Source organism: Manis pentadactyla, chromosome 8, assembly GCF_030020395.1.
Source record: "Manis pentadactyla isolate mManPen7 chromosome 8, mManPen7.hap1, whole genome shotgun sequence".
Classification (NCBI taxonomy): domain Eukaryota; kingdom Metazoa; phylum Chordata; class Mammalia; order Pholidota; family Manidae; genus Manis; species Manis pentadactyla.
Genome location: NC_080026.1, coordinates 12069261 through 12085902, shown reverse-complemented (window position 1 = coordinate 12085902; position 16642 = coordinate 12069261). Strand labels below are relative to the sequence as shown.

General features: G+C 35.7%; 1 protein-coding gene across 5 annotated transcripts in view; it reads left to right on the top strand.

Annotated features, from left to right (window-relative positions):
• TANK (TRAF family member associated NFKB activator) overlaps positions 1-16642 on the top strand; it is a 114176-nt gene that overhangs the window by 17675 nt on the left and 79859 nt on the right. For all 5 annotated transcript variants that reach the window (XR_008998811.1, XR_008998810.1, XM_036884120.2 and 2 more), the window contains exon 2: positions 14993-15140. Coding sequence is in view for 3 of the 5 variants with exons in the window: in XM_036884117.2 (XP_036740012.1) it covers positions 14993-15140 (148 nt within the window). In the remaining 2 variants the exon portion in view is untranslated. The remainder of the gene's footprint in view (positions 1-14992; positions 15141-16642) is intronic.

Genomic DNA, 16642 nt, shown 5'->3' with positions numbered 1-16642 from the left:
TATCAAAAACAAAGAACTGCTGTACTGATCCTGGTCATTTTTACCCCTTCCCTCTTTTTTTCCATGGTAAGGGAAAATGCTATAGGTAGCCCGAAGCTGAGAATAAAATGTATTGCTGTTCTTTTTCTTCTACCCCAGTTATATTAGAAAAGAAAGGGTGTTACTTCTTTCTGGACAAGTTATTCGATGCCCTGAAAGAAACTAAGAGTAAAACTCAACTGGAAAAGCATCAGTTTCACTTTGTTGACATTAGCGTCCCAATTTTGCTGGGAACTTTCTTGCTTTAGAGGTAATAATCAAGCTGACATTGTACTGTAGTCAAGTCCCATAGGGGGATTTCAAAATGAGTAGGTGAGAAAACACACAAGCTCAGCATGCTTGTACTTATTTAATATGAAGTGAAAAATCATTAACACAGTCCAGGTATGTTTGTGATGTGTGTACACGGAGTGAACGTGACTGACTGCAAGGAATATAAACCATCTAACTAAAGTCCACCTTTTTTAACTCAACTAAGAGTTAACCATTAATATGTGGATAATAGTATATTGTCTAATCTTTGTAGAGTTACTAACTTTTATAAATGATTATTTCTGACTTTTTTTTATCACTTTAAGAATACAATCTGAAGCAGGTAATATCATTTAGCAATATATACATCTGTGAACTGTGGAGGATACATCAAGACATTATTTACAGGAATGTAGGCATTATATAAATGATTGGATATTTGGATATTTTAATTGATCTTCTATTAATCTAGAACCAAATCTTTGTTGACATGATTTGGGGGCATGCCCTGTAACAAAGAAAGACTGTGTATTTTGTGTATTTTTTAAAACCATACCCATTATCCAAAAGTAAATGGTAAGTTAAAAAAAACTAAAATTTCTCTATTAAAACTATTCTGGTGTGATGCATTAGCTGATACTACTATTTATCCTTTTTGTTTTCGAACATGTAAGCATAAATATTACTGTTTAATTTCAACTTGTTTGCATTTATGTCAAGCCACATTTTGGTTTGTATTTCCTATAGGATTTACACTGTAGCAGCCAGTCCTTCCCCTCTATCCCAGCCTTGCTATCTCATATGCTTGGTGCTGTGGTTTTTAATCATAGATAGAGGGAAATAAGAGGTTGTTATCTAAAATAGGTAAATAAATAAATAAATCTCTTAATGGTCCAGAACCAAGATTCTGAGTCATCTTGAGAAAAGAATAACAGAGAATATGAAATAAACTGCCTTTTGGTTAGGTAATTAATTAGTATACAAAGTCTTTTGAACTTAGTTGTCAAATATTGAGTAGAGGAGTATTGGAGCAGGCAGTGGTACTAGGTCCTTTGCAACTGCAAACAAGCCTTTGGGACCCATGTAATCCATGTGTCATAGTTTTTCAATCCCTAGTCTATGAAAACATTTTTTAAAATTGTGGTTAAATACATATAATATGAAATTTACCATCATAACCATTTTTAAGTGAACAGTTCAGTAGTGTTAAATATGTTCACATTTTTGTGCAGCCAAAAAACATTTCTTGAGGTACATAGTTTTTTAAGAAATAGATATTCTTTCTAAAATAATAATTATTTGTCTCTTCGGGGAAATGTCCTGTACAGTAACCTGAGTTTTACTTTTAGAGATACACTCTCTGTGAGGGTAATTATCAGTACTAAATTACGACAGTGAATAGTTTGAAGACCAATTATCTGCAGTAGCTTTCATTTACCACCAATATTTTTCCTTTGCAAAAAAGACACATCTATTGAAAATAGGTTGTTAACAGTGAAAACAAAGTCTGTCGTCAAGTCATTACAATAAGGAATTGAAATGGAGTAAAAAAAAAAATACGAGTTCCATTTTGGTGGTTACTTAGTAAGTTGAAGTTATAAGAGTCCTTCAAATATATTTGCATAGACTGAGGTATGGAGAATTGTTCTCTTGAGCAACAGAACAAACATAACCAGCCAATTTTGCTGTGGTGAGTCACTTGCTAAAGGGACAGAAGTCAGGGACTCTGGTCCCTACAAGATAATATATTATTTTAAATTGCTTGAAGAAAATCAGCTGTTATTGTGGGATATTTAAATGGTTTTACTATTCATAGCCATTTATTATGTAACATTTACTGTTACTTCATGACTTCACATATTTGCTATCCCTAAACTAGAAATGCCTTCCCCTTGGTATTGATGTTTCTCAACCTTTTTAAATCCATATTTCCTTTTTGATAAACATTAAAATCTCACAAACCCTAGGAGATTTTAATGTGTTTCTTCCTTCCTACACAGTCCTCTCTTACACCTCCTCATACCAAATATAAACTTTTTCTTATAGTTCCCCCACCCAAGAATTCTGCAGAGCCCTACTTTATATAGTTTATGAAAATGGATTTTAATATTAAGCAGCCATTTTAAACTTCATAATACCCCACCCCCATCTCCAGATTATAACATGATCCTTCCTCAGAAGAGAGGATACCCCTTATGTGGCTGAGCAAGCTAACTGAGCAGTGCCATGTTTATGTTTACCTCAGAGGGGTAGAATATCACATGCCCAAATTTCCATCTGGGGGTTATACTGTTCAGTTGTGCATTTCAATGCATTGAATTTGATAAACAGTCTGAAAGAAATAAGTACTACTGGAGAAAAAAAGGAAGTGAGGCAAAGCTGAGACTTATGGGTGTGGTCTTTAACTCTTAGAAGATAGCACAAAAAGTTTCACCAAGTACTAACATCCAGCAAAATGGAGAACCTGGTCTAGGGATCTTCCAGTTTAATCAGTAGGGTTGTCTTACCTTGTTTGTTTGTCTTGATGAATTTAGCCAACCAGCTTATTAAAAAATACAAAATCCAATTTCTGACACTGCTGGATCTATAATATTTAAGTTTCAAATATTTCAGATGCCTGAAATATTGAAACACAGTAACAATAAAGTGCAGTATGCTATGCGTATATCCATAACTGAGGTTTATGACCTAGAAAGAAATAACTAAGGTTTACGGCCTAGAATAGAAATGCAAGCTGTCATTTTGGGGAATTGGCCACTTGTGTTATTGAACTCTTAAAAGTAAGGAATGATCATAAATAAATGTTAGGAGTAACATTTCTTCTCCATTTCTTCAAATGAGGAAAGCACATACACTTCTGAGTGTCTTTAAAGGTTTACCGTAGCCATCTAAAATAAAGGATGTCCTTTTATTTATGTGTATGTACTACATTATTGACATACTTTCTGCTTTTTTGTTTCTGATGCTGAGTAATGAGGCAAACACGGAGCTCAGATACAGAAAGAACAGGATGTATCTCATTCATTTATCCACCTCTTCATTTGCTAAAGTGGCAAGTTTTCTGAAATAGAATGTTAATGCTTATTATTATTCATACCCCAAAGGGCTGGGAAAAACAGGTGACTTTCTTTTCTGGGGCAGAGTGGAAGAGGTAGCATTTACTCAAGGTGATTTCCTTTCCCCGTCCTGAAACTGCTTCAGATTTAAACTGGCCTTTTACCACAAGTGTGAACCCTGTCAGAACACTTACGCACAAGCTGAGTAGTCTTAGCAGTGGGGGAATCCCAGCCGAGAGGCCTTTTCTGCCTCCCAAATCACCCACACTTAACCACCCCACAAAAGTAGCCCTTATTAAAGAATTATAAATTATTTTGGAGTAGAGGTGATAAGAATGGTACAGATCTACTCTTAAGCCTGTGATTTTTTCAAAATTGGGATCCCGATACATATAATCGAAGTTGAACTGCTCTGCTTGAGCTGGGCAATTGGGGGAAGAACACTGTTTGGCTCACATACCTCCAGCCTCAGTGGAATTCTAGAAGCATCACTACTTACCTTGAATATACTTTATTTATTCAGGATGGTTAACTATAATTTGGCAGAATAATAATTTGGTTGCCAAAGACAAAAGGCTTAAGACATTTTATCTTTGAAATAAGAAAAGTTCATTTAAAAAGGAGGAGGGTGGGAAGAATTTGAGTACCACTTTAGAAGACTTAATATCCAAATAGTTGGATATTGAGTGTCCCTAGGGACACGGAATGAAATGGCCCAAATAAATTCAAGAAAATTTCCAAGAAACTGAAGGATAAACCTCCAGATGGGTTATGTACAAGATCAAGAAATAAAATTAAACAGAACAACTTCAAGAAAATAAATGGAAGCCTAAAGAGAGCACAGCAAAGCTTTCAAAATTCTGAGGAAAAATTACTTTCAACCTAGAACTTAACCTGGCAAAAGTTTAACTCTGAGAGTAGAGAAATTATGTTTTCAGTTATGCAAGATCTCAAAAAACCAGTTTTGCAAGCATTTTCTCAGGAAGCTACTGGAGGGTTTACTCCACCAAATGAGGGAGCAAAACAAGAAAGGTGAAGATTTGGGATCCTAAAAACGAGGGGCTCAACTATAGAGAGAGAGAGATGATGATGAACAAAGGGAATCCTCAAATTCAAGGTGAAAGAAGGTCTCAAAGTCAAGGCTTTCCTCCAGCCATAGAGATCAAGCCAAGATTGGAGCAAATCAGAAAGCTCTAGGAGAAAATATTCTAAAAAGATGAAATTGATAGAATAACAAGTATGTGAATGATTGAATAGTTGTATTAATGATGATAAAGAATCAAACGAAGTTTTTTCAGGGAAAAGTTTTTCAGGAAAGGAAAAGGAGCCATAGTATGGCTCATAGTATGTGGCTCAGCAGTAAATAGCATTATGTAGTGGTAAGAAAGTAAAAGCTGGATTCTAATCTAACCAACAATAGGATATAAGTATATCGGGAGAATGGGGAGGATCTTCAGGAGAGGGGTAGTTAAAGAGAACTGAATCCTTATTTTGCATAGTGAGAAGACAAGAAAAACTGAAAAAGCAATAGTGACAATATTAGCATGTTATTTAGAGAGATGGAGATAACTATCAAAAAGAATCAACCAGTAGAGCTGAAAATCGTTGTCAAGGTGAAGCAGGAAATGAGGAGGGGAAAAAGGAGAGCAAGGGACTCACTTTTTTTTCTCAAGCCTTGTGAAGCTATTTGACTCATTAAAGCATAGATACATATAACTTTGATTAAAAATAAAACTAAATTAGGGTGAAAAGAGTTAGAGATTGGACTTTTACATCAGAGATCTAGATTTATCTGGATCTTCCATTTTGTATTTCTGTAAACTTAGTCAACTTATATAACTTTTTGAAGTTCAGTTTCCTTTCTAGAAAGGGAAGACAGTGTATGCTTTTGCAGAGGGAAGATTAAAATAAGGTACTTTAAGTAAAACACAGAAAAGTAGCAGTATCTCAATAGGTGTTTCCCTACCCCATCTCTAATGTTTCCCATGAGGAAATAAGGAACCACCTCTTTAATCATGGGATGCTTGCCATTCAAACACAAGACTAAAATTGTCCTTCTGGTCTGGGGCTTTGTGCCTCTTAGGACTGAAGGCACATCATTGAGATATATGTCCTTTTTCAACTATATGTAGCTTGAGAATTTAGGTGGAATTCAGATAATTAGAGGAGCATTGGTTAGGGGAAGCATCAAGTTAAAAGAGCCATTGCTGCTTGGTGGGAGAAGAGCTGTAGTCACCTTCAAATTTCTCTCAACATGAACTTCATTGCAAATGCCATTAATGGAGTCTCTTCCATAATAGAGAAAAGATTTGTCATAAAGAGTGTATCTTCTACCTTAGTAACTGCTATTTTTGTTTCCAAATCCTATACACTACTGGAACAATTTAAACAGATAACTATGGAACAAAAGAATGCTTTATGAAAGCTTGTTTCCCTCCCTTGGTACATATTTGTGTAATGTTTTACAGAGTACAGTGCTTTTCTAGTTATGAGTTGACCTTCTATGGCAGTAATTTTAAATCTGTCTTAACATTTGTTCTTTACTCCCCATCACTTCTCCCAAAAATTATCCGAAAGTCTTGGACAGGGTTTACTGATCTATTTTTTTAAATCACTCTGGATGATTCTAATGTATTAACAGGGTGGCAACCCAACCTATAGCATGCTGTACCCCAAATATTCTAAACTGGGGCAGATGAGGAAACTGAGGTCTACAGAAAGGTTAAATGACTTGTTCACTCTCACCCAACAAGAAGAATGTCTGGACTGGACATGTATTCTGTACTCCAACTCTGATTTTATCTTTAGTTGACCAGACTTTCAAATTCTGATTCTCTAATCTACAAATTGTCTTAGAGAAATTAATACATTTTACAAAAGGTGTCTCACTTAAAAATTGTTTGGAATCTTTATTTTATAGCATCTTTTTTTTTTCCAGATACAAAAGGATGTGGAACAACAAACTAAAAATATTAGTAAAAATTTGCTTCCTCACAAAAACTAGTATGGCCCTTAAAAGAGGGAAACTTGGGTAAATTTGACACAGACACAGGTTTAAAAGGTTGGTTTGTCAAGCTACCCAGGGATTTTTGGGTTTTGTCTTCAGGAGTATTCAACAACTGGAATGTGAGAGTGTGTTGCATGGTGTAAAAATATTGTATCTGGTTTTAAACTTTTATCATATTATACATTTAAAGTCACACCCTAAACGTCTTGGGAATGTCTGAAAATGGAGATCTAGAAACCTTTGAAACCTTATGTATTTTCTCATTGGAGTTCTCACAATTACTTCTAATAAAACAAGTTGCGACTTGCAAACATTTGCCCAAGAGCCTCTAGGTGTCCCCAGGGAAATTAAAAGCAGGGGTTATGAAGAGCTGTAGAGTCCTGTGCTAGTAGTTAAGAGCACAAAGTACAGCTTTATAATTATGTAGGCTTTTGCCTGTTCCCATTTGTCATTGGTAATATTCTCAAGGCTAAATGAGCGCTCAGCAAATTTAAACTGCAATTTAAGAGAAAACAGGCCTTTTTGTGAAAAGGTCCTCTTATCTGTCTCCTGAAGTTTTGCTCTCTTTTCATGGACAACCTCTCCTTTCATAGTGGTTTTGTTCTGATATACTAAATGACTCAGATGCTGGAGGGGCCCCTAGTATGTTAACTCATGAGATTTTTAACTACTTATTTTTCAGAAACAGCATTGCCCTTTATGAGTCCTGTGCAGACTCTGACATCTCTCACATTATTGTCTTCAGCTTTGGGGGGCCTTTTTAAGATCACTGAAAATTTTTTTTTTCAAAGTTTTCTGGTTAAGACTGGAAGATAGGAACAAATTATCCTGCTGTTGCCAGACAACTGTGTCTGGAGAGGTCTCTCCCCACACACCAAGTGAAACCTCAGCCTGGATGGGGAAGGGTTCTTGACTCTGATCGAGAAAGAATTCTTGAGCCGATCAGACGAGTGTAGGTAAGGAAGGACTTCATTAAAACGCAAATAGGAAATGAATGGTAGCTGTGGCTGAGAGCAGGACAGTGCAGAGGGAGGGAGCAGAAAGCTCACTGAACTTCTCAACACCGGAGAGATTCCCTTGCCAACTCCTAAAGCCAGGGTCACCTGGCATCCTGTGTCCTCTTGGATCTGCATGGCATGGGGACTAACCCCTACCACCCCAGGACTTGGGAGAGCCATGGAACATGGGATGGAGTGAGATGATGTTATGAGAATTTCCCAAAGAAAGGAGATGTTCAGGCGGGAGTAGATTGCACAGCTGCACTTCCATCTGGGTCATCCAGGCAATGGGAACTTGCAGGCCCAAATCAGCCCTCTCAGCAGCCCCTCCCTACTTATCAGGAGTAAAGCGGAGACAGAGTGAAGACTTGGAAATAGAATGAAATAGTAAAGAGACAAACATGCTTACCACTGGAAGCATGCAGAAACAAAACACTGTTAAGTTGACCAATGAGAAAGCTTTATTTAAAATTACACACTTAAAGGAGTGTACAGGTGACCTCAGAGAGGAGGTGTGCCAAAAGGCTAGGGATTCCATCTTTTATGAATTTTCAGGAATATGACAAAGGGCCATGGGATATAGACTTGTCAGGTGGTCTCAAGATGCTTATCTCCAGTGAAAGACATTATGTCTCATTGCCTCCATTATCAGTCTTACAGCTATTCTGCAAAATAAACTTAACACAAGAAATTTATTTATCTGGTTCTTCCCAGTATAGTGGCTTCCCTCTGGGAACATATCAGTTAAGACTGCCTTGCTTTTAAATTTTAAGGTGGGTTGAGTTATTGTCTGTTTATCAAAGAATACGTTAGGAATCTTACCTCCTAACTTCTTGGTTTTTAAAATAGAATCTTAGCCTTAAGATGGAATCCTTCCTGTTCTTACTATACTGTTTATATTTCGGCTTTTTAAAAACTTAATCATGATGCTTGTCCCCTATCTCTGCCCTATCTCACTACTCTTATGAAAGATCATTGATAATACTATTTTATTGTCGTGAATTTGGTACATTAGAAGAGACTTAAGAAAAATCATACATTCAAACTCTTTTTTTATGCATTTCCTGGTTTTCCTTCTGACATCATTCAGAACAGAAGTGGGCCTATACTCTTTTGGTTTATATTTGGTGAAAAAAAAATGTATCTTACAATGCAAAGTAGTAAAATAATGAGTATTAGTTCTTTTTCTCTCCACTGTATTCTTTTCAAAAATGTAGTGCTTTCCTGCATTTTTTGGCAAAAAGATATTGGCCTGGTTGACTGTCTAAGGATTTATCATTACCAAAGGACATTTAAAACAGGACTTCAAGAATATAAGCAGGAGGGAAGGCATATTTAGCCTTCATTTCTTTCTCTGGATTTCATTATCTCTCAATTGGTACATTTTCTTGTCTACTATTAATTTTATCTAGCACTTTTGTCCAAAAGTGCATTCAGTATCTTTGCCGCCACCTCTAACCCCATGCCCCAGTTTTTCATCCTATTTATCTGCCTTTGGCTGTCATCACTGTCCGCCTGGTATTTTGAAAAATAATGACTGTTGAATCATCCTCAACAAAATCACCTGGGTTACTTTGCTTATTAAAATGCAACTTCCATGGCCCCATTCCAGGCAACTGATAGAAAACTGCAGGAACCTCAATGCTGCCTTCTTGCCTATTGTGCAGATCAGTTGGCAGTGAATCTTGTTGATTCTGCCTTTGAAATGTCTCTTGAATCTATTCATCTTTTACTTCCTCTACTCTAGTTCAAGCCCATCTTTCACCCAGAATACAGCAATAGTTCCCTATGGATATCCCCACTTGGTCTCCCTCACTAGTTTGGATTCGATGCTGGTGTCCAGTTTACTGTTCTAAATTAAATTCATCTCATACTTGAATATCCTGCATTATTTCTTAAAGTCAGAAAGGTAAAGTCTAAATTTCTTAGAGTAACATTCAAGGTCTACTATAAGCTAGCCTTAACTGAGTCTGCTGCACATAGTTTATGCAATTAGTGCACTCTATAGCTTTAGGGAGTTCCTTCCATTTCCAATTATGGTCTCCATGAATGATGCCCCTAGGGTTTCTTCAGTGCAGCACAATAATATATAATGACTCTGACTATCCTGTCTTAGTACCCTCACCTCTCCATCATCTCTATAAACACCCTGGACTTCCATAAACAGAACACCCACATCCAGTCTCTAAATATACTATACTAGTGCTTCTCAGTGCCTCCGCTCTTCCAGAGTTGTTTTTCCTCTCTAATTCTTTGCTTGTTGAAATTCTTGTCATATTTCAGGGCCCAATCTAAGTCAGATGCTCTGTGATGCCTTTCACAATTCCTGTCATTTTAGTTGTTCCCGGTATTGAGCCATTATCCTGCTTATCCCTTTTATTGAACAGTTATCTTTTTTTCTTTTGAGGTAAAATTTATGTACAGTGAAATGCACAAATCAGTGTTATGTCACATATTTTCATAGAATCATATCATCTCTTTACTTCCAGGATGTCCTGTATAACTTTATCCTGTGCTTCTCAGCATCTTGAAATAAAATGCCATATCAACTGGTTTGTAACCAAGACCTAGTTTGTCATGCAATTTAAAACAAAATGGCTACTCCTTTTACATCTCTATCATTCATGAGGAAACAAACCGCCATATATGCCAATCAAAAGCTTCTATACTATGTATTTGTTTGAAAATGCTATATAATCAAGTTGAAGGAGATTATATAATTTAAGCCCTTCATTTTAATAGCAATGAGAATTGCGGTCCAGAGAAGATATAAGACTTGTCCTTTGTTTCATTCTCACCTCTACTTCTCAAGCATCATGGGAAAAGCACTTGTCTGATCAATCATTTGTATAAGTAACCATCATTGTTACACTTAAGAATTGTCTCACACTTGCAGAGTTGTCCTGATCAGAAAAATCAAACTGAACAGTGCATAAGAAATACTTATAATCCTAGCCTGTTTTCGTGAATTATGGAGATTATCTAACACTAAAATCATCTTAATAGCTATCAGGTATCTGTTTTAGAAAGGATGACTGGTATTTTGATAATCAAATAGAAACGAATTAGGTCATTCCTACACAAAATTCAAAACCCAATTCAACTGCCACCTAACTCGCAGAGCCTTTCTTAAACCTCATAAAAAGATGTGATTGCTTTCCTCTCCAAACTATGGCCTTTGGATATCTCAGTATACTTATATATATATATATATGCTTTAAGTCACAACTAATGGTGACTTTGTGAGACTTAAGTTTCATGTCTCTTTTGTTCTCACTCTGTCAGTGGTGCCTAGCACATGCTTTGCTCAGAGTTGGCACTCAGTAAATATTTTATTGAATAAATATACCTACCATGGCACCCCAGGAGAATACTACTCTGTTGGCTTCAATGGACAATCCTTAAACTAAGAATTCCAAAGACTTAGTCCCAGTTCACACACTTACAGCTTTGTAGCTGAAGGCAAGTCATTTAATTCCTTTGAGCCTTATCAGTTAAATGGGAATATGAACAATAAGAAATGAGGAAATGGTGAAAAAACTTTATAAAAGGAACACAGCTCTCATGTGGTACCATCTCTAAAACCCCTTCCTATACCCCATATAGTGTCTTTACAGGTAGGAAGCAAACAAATATGTTACTTTTTTATTAAAAGCAGTTTGTCCCTAGCCATCTACACACTTTGTTGGAACTGAGAAACATTACCAAGGCAAGATAAAATTACCTCCCCTGTGCAGGCTGCCTTGCCTACTCTAGGACAGTTTCGTTATTGAACCAAGGGATCAGGGAGAGGAAGAAGACTGCTTCCCAGTACTTTGGGGGGCTTTCTTCTGGGCAGGCACCCTGGACCCAGGATTTGGGACAGGAATTTCTCACGGGCACCACCCAGGGAACTGCCAGAGCGTGGAGGTACATGGATGAGAACTATCCTGGCTTCAAGAGGATTCCCTTGGGGAGAGGCAGAGGGCCCAGCTATCTTCTGGAGCATCCGTGACTTAATATTTCCCTCCTGCAGTGGAAGGAAACCAGCAAACCAAACCCAGAAGTAAAGAAATTACTATGGAAGGCTTTACTGAAAATTTGTTTGGAAGAGTGAAACTGTGACTAGAAGAGTGTGTCCATTGCAGAGGTGGTTCTACCTTAAACCTCCTTGGTTTGGGCAGTGAGAGCAGCCACTAGATTTGGGCTTGAGCATGTCTACTACAAATAGGACTATTTCCCTGGAGCCTGGCAAGTTTTGCCGAAGGCTTACCAAATGTAATTGAAATGTCACTGCCTCTTAAATTGTGAAATGGATTTTACAGTTAACAAGTGCTTTAGAAAAATAGAGGAACAAGTGGCTTCAAAGTTCAGGATGTTAATATTTGAAATCTGTCCAATTTAATTAGCTGGGTCCCAGAGACTTTTTCCTTTTTGTCTGGTCAGTGTCACTGATCTAACACCCAATTCTTGCCTTGTTTGTGAGATAGGAATTAAATGTGTCATTTATTTAGTTGTATCAACCTGAATCATATCTCCCCAGCATACATTATTTCAGGAAATAGGATACATCCACATGGAATTTACTCAGTAACTCTTCTTAGTGACATTTGTGTGATCTAATTCAAGAACCTGAAGTGAAGCCTCCACATGATTTATTTGCATATGATACAGCTACTTTTAGTACTGAATTTACATTTTTAAAAGCAAGGATGCACCTTCTTGATGAATTTTTAGACTCACAGACTCAGAGTGTAGAACAAAGAAGTTTCTTAGAAATTGAGTCCAAACATCTTTTTTGTATTGGAGACAGAAACTTGAGTTCAAAAAGATTTAATGGTCCTGAACTAAGTTCACAGGCCAGTCAGTGATCGAGCACTAGAAACTAGATGGGTTCCCAATTCGAAGCTCTAGTTTCAGATCTAAAAATAGAGGGATGGTTTACACTGACAATTTGTCATAACAGGCAACTTTTTAATACAATGATAACTTAGCTACTTAAAACCTCTAATTTCTGCATTAGCATATTATAATTTATTACAGTCCTTATAGCTATCTACCCTTATTTTTCTTTCTTTGGTTGTATCCTTTTAATTTTTGTGTATTTTTGTGAACTGCCTTAAAACCTTTGAATGATATAAGGTTGAAATAAAGTACTCAAAGTGATACTTTGTATTAATGCTAATTACTTAACCTTTCCATAGTATTAGAACATGTCAGACCTAACAGTATTTCATCTTTTCCATTTATCAGAAATAAAAGTAGAAGCAAACTTTCTAAGTGGACTGCCTGAAAAAATAGGATTCTCACAGTTCTTCCATTTCTTCAGAATGTAATGGCACTGTGATCCTCATTAAAAAAAAAAAAGCCTTGAAATTGTTTTATTAAGCCTGGAAAATGATTTAGGAGTATATTTAGTATCTTAAAGTGAAAGATTGGCTGATAGGATTGAAATATTACCTGGGTATTTAGAAGAGCATTGCAGTTTATGGTCAACTGATTGTCAACAAGGGTGTGAAAACAATACTCTTTTCAATAAATGGTGCCGGTACAGCTGGACTGCCACGTGCAAAAGAATGATCTAGATCCCTTCCTTAATTCATACACAAATTAACTTAAATACGGTTCAAAAATCTAAATGTAAAAGCTAAAATTATAAAAATCTTAAAAGGAAACATGGGTGAAAATCTACATGACTTTGGATCAGGCAGTAGTTTCTTAGCTATAACAGCAACAAAAGAAAAAATAAGATAAATTGGACTTCAGCAAAATAAAAAACTTTATGTCATAGGACACTGTCAAGGAAACAAAGACAGTCTACAAAATGGGAGAACTCATTTGCAAATTATCTATATTCAGTAAGGGTCTAGTTTTGTTACAACTCAACAAAAGAAAGACAAATATCCCAGTTAAAAAGTGGGCAAAGAATTTTACTAACCATTTCTCCAAAAAAGATATACAACTGACCAATAAGCATTGGAAAGATGCTCAACATCAATGGAGAAATGCAAATCAAGACTGATGTATTGCTTCACACCTACTAGGAGGCATATAATTAAATGACAATAAGTGTTGGTAAAAATGTGGAGAAATTGGAACTCTTGCACATTACTAGTGGAGATATAAAATGGTACAGCTTCTTTGCAAACAGTTTTGGTAGTTTCTCCCAAGTTAAAGAGACCCAGCCATTCTGCTCCTAGGTACAGGTACAAGTGAATTGAAAATTATGTTCATACAAATATGGATACACACATAATAGCTTTATTCAAAATAACAAGTATTGTAACAACTCAAATGTTTGTTAACTGAGGAATGGATTAACAAAAGTGGTATATCCATAAAATGGAATATTAGACATAAAAAACAATGAAGTACTATTATATGTTACAACATGGATAAACCTTGGATATTTTATGCAACATGCAAAAAGCTAGACAAAAAGGTCATATTGTATAATTCCACTTATAAGAAATATCTAAACTAGGCAAATCCATAAAATGAGAAAGTAGATTAGTGCTTGCCAGGAGATATGAAAAGAGGGGAATTAGGACTAAATACCAAGTATAGGGTTCTTTTTGTGGTTATAAAAGTATTCTGGAATTAGGTAATGGTGATTGTTGTACAACATAGTGAATATACTAAAATCTACAGAAGTGTACACTTTGAAATGGTAAATTTTATGCTATATGAATTATATCTTAGTGTAAAATACTAAACTTTTTAAAGAACATTATGTACCCAATGATAAAAGATGTTATGAAAAGTTAGAGACTAAGATTATAAAGAATTTCCAGTCATAAAGAAGTTAAATAATTTGGTCCCCCCAAACTTCCCTACGACTGATAGGGAACTTGTCTATTCTGTAGCTTTGTGAGGATTAAGGAAAAGCTCCTGTGGTACAGTTTTTATAGCTGGACAAGAAGAATCAGAGTCATTAGAGGGCCCTTTACTTAGAGCCAAGGAATGTGGCTAAAGATGTCATGCAAATTGAGATGATAAAACCAAATTACCTCTACTGAGTCAATCACCTCTAGTTCAGAAACAGCAGGGAGGATGGAAAACTAATAGGGAGTTGAGGGTAGGACTGAAAGGATGTGATTTTTCTTTTTTAATGTGCAACACAACAGCAGCACTCCCTAGATTTTGTGCTAAAATAAGACCATTTTCACACATTTTAATTACTCTGCGATAACAACAGTGTGATCTCCATCCACAAACATTTATTATCTATTTAATTTTGCTCTAATTTCAGTGTAGCAAGAATGCACCTTGTAAGTGGGAATAATTATCTGTTTAGTAAAAAGAAATCCCTTCCCATGTTGCTAATCCTGTTGTGCATTTCTCTAATAAAGTATTAACAAATGCCCTTTATATTTTTCCATTTTTAGGTTGCATTTATAGAGTACTAATTTAAAAGTAGCATCTTTATGAACTAGAACCCTGCTTCTTGAGTGTTAGTAAAGAATACTAAAAGTTGTAGAAGCTAAGGTTTTATATTTCTCATCAAGATTTTAGATGACATTTTTATTCTTTATCAACCTTTATAGTACTTGGTGCTGTAATGTTCATGATAAACTGTATAGAATTATCTTTGCGATACATTTTCAAAATAAGATTTATATAACTTAATAGTTATATAAACTGTTCTGATTGTTTTCCAGACCTGTCATTTACTCCATCCTTTATAGTGATGCTACAGGACAGAGAGGAATGGATAAAAATATTGGTGAGCAACTCAATAAAGCTTATGAAGCCTTTCGTCAAGCATGCATGGATAGAGATTCTGCAGTAAAAGAACTACAGCAAAAGGTATGTGGTTTTGGTTTTGAAAGTTGTTTATCCTGGTAAATGGAATTTGAGAATCTTTTGTTACTGAAAAAATATTATATTGTTTTGAAGCTGCTTTGAAGAACTGTAATTACTGAAATACAGGGATATATGAATGTAATGTGAGTTTTTTTGTTGTCTTTTTTTTAAAAACATCGTAACTTGTGGAAAAAATTCATTTTAAGGTGGTTGTGTTCAGGGGAGATGAAGAATGTTGTCGTCCATAAATGATTTTTAAATAAAATGACATACTGTAAGTTAGAAGTATCGGTATCCCAGCTCGTTTTGTTTTTTACATTGTTATTTGGCTGGCAGGAAGATTGTACAAATCTTAATATATTGGCTGTTAATTTATAAAGTCGTCCATTCTTTAACTATAGCAGTTAAAAATAGACTATTTCAGTGAAATCTTTAATGACTTACCAGAAGTTTCGGAAATTTTTAAATTACCTCTGTATACGTAAAATTTCTGTTTAGTACTTGAGTTTCAGAGAGCAAATTGGAGAAAAGGTATATCCAGACAAAAATTACTTAGCCTAGTAGTTTCCAGGCACATGTCTGTTATTAATGCATGATAAGGTTGAGCCCTGCAGCAAAACAAGAAGAGTAAGAATAATGTAACTGCTTTCTTGTAATTCTAAATTTATTCAATTTAAAATTCTGTCCTTTATTTTGATATGTTTCCACATTTCCATACCATCAAAATAAAGAATTTTATTAACATGTACTTTTATAAACTGATTAGGTAGAGTTACTTGTTTGCTTATTTAGTATCATTATTTAGTAGTGTTTTCAGGTTCTCCAGTACTTATACATTCTGTGATACTCTGGAAGTACATACTGGACACAACATACTCATACCTAACTCTTACTACAGAGACATGGTAAAGATGCTAACCAGATCACTAATGGAAAAAGACTCAGGCAGAGTCCAGAAGATTTGATACGCAAGTTTCCCATGCTCTTTCCCTCCTGTAAGGGGTCACACAAAGTGCCCTCTCCCTCCAACTTCAAAAATTCAACATATGTATGGTGGTTCTGTATAGGGAACTCCATTTGAGACTTAATGGTTTTTATTAAGGGCTGGTCACAGACATACCTGACAGCCCAAATCCAAGATTATCAGAAAGGAAGTAGGTGTTCACCACAAATTTCATGGTATAGTTTAGGCAGGCTGGCACAGCAGTTCAAAACCTTACCACTTAGGAAATGTTTTCAAAAGTCAAGTTCCCAGATGCCAATCACGGGCCAGCACTGCATGTTATGCTATATTAAATTAATCCTGCTCAGACAGGTAAAAGAGTGTGTGTGGAGGGCTGAAACAGGATCACTATCTAACACCATACTCTAAATTGATTAAAGACCTAAATATAAGACACAAAACCATAAAACTCTTAGAAGAAGAAAACATAGGCAGGAATCTCTAGAACATCAGCATGAGTAATTTTTTTTGGATATGTCTTTTCAGACAAGGGAAACAAAGG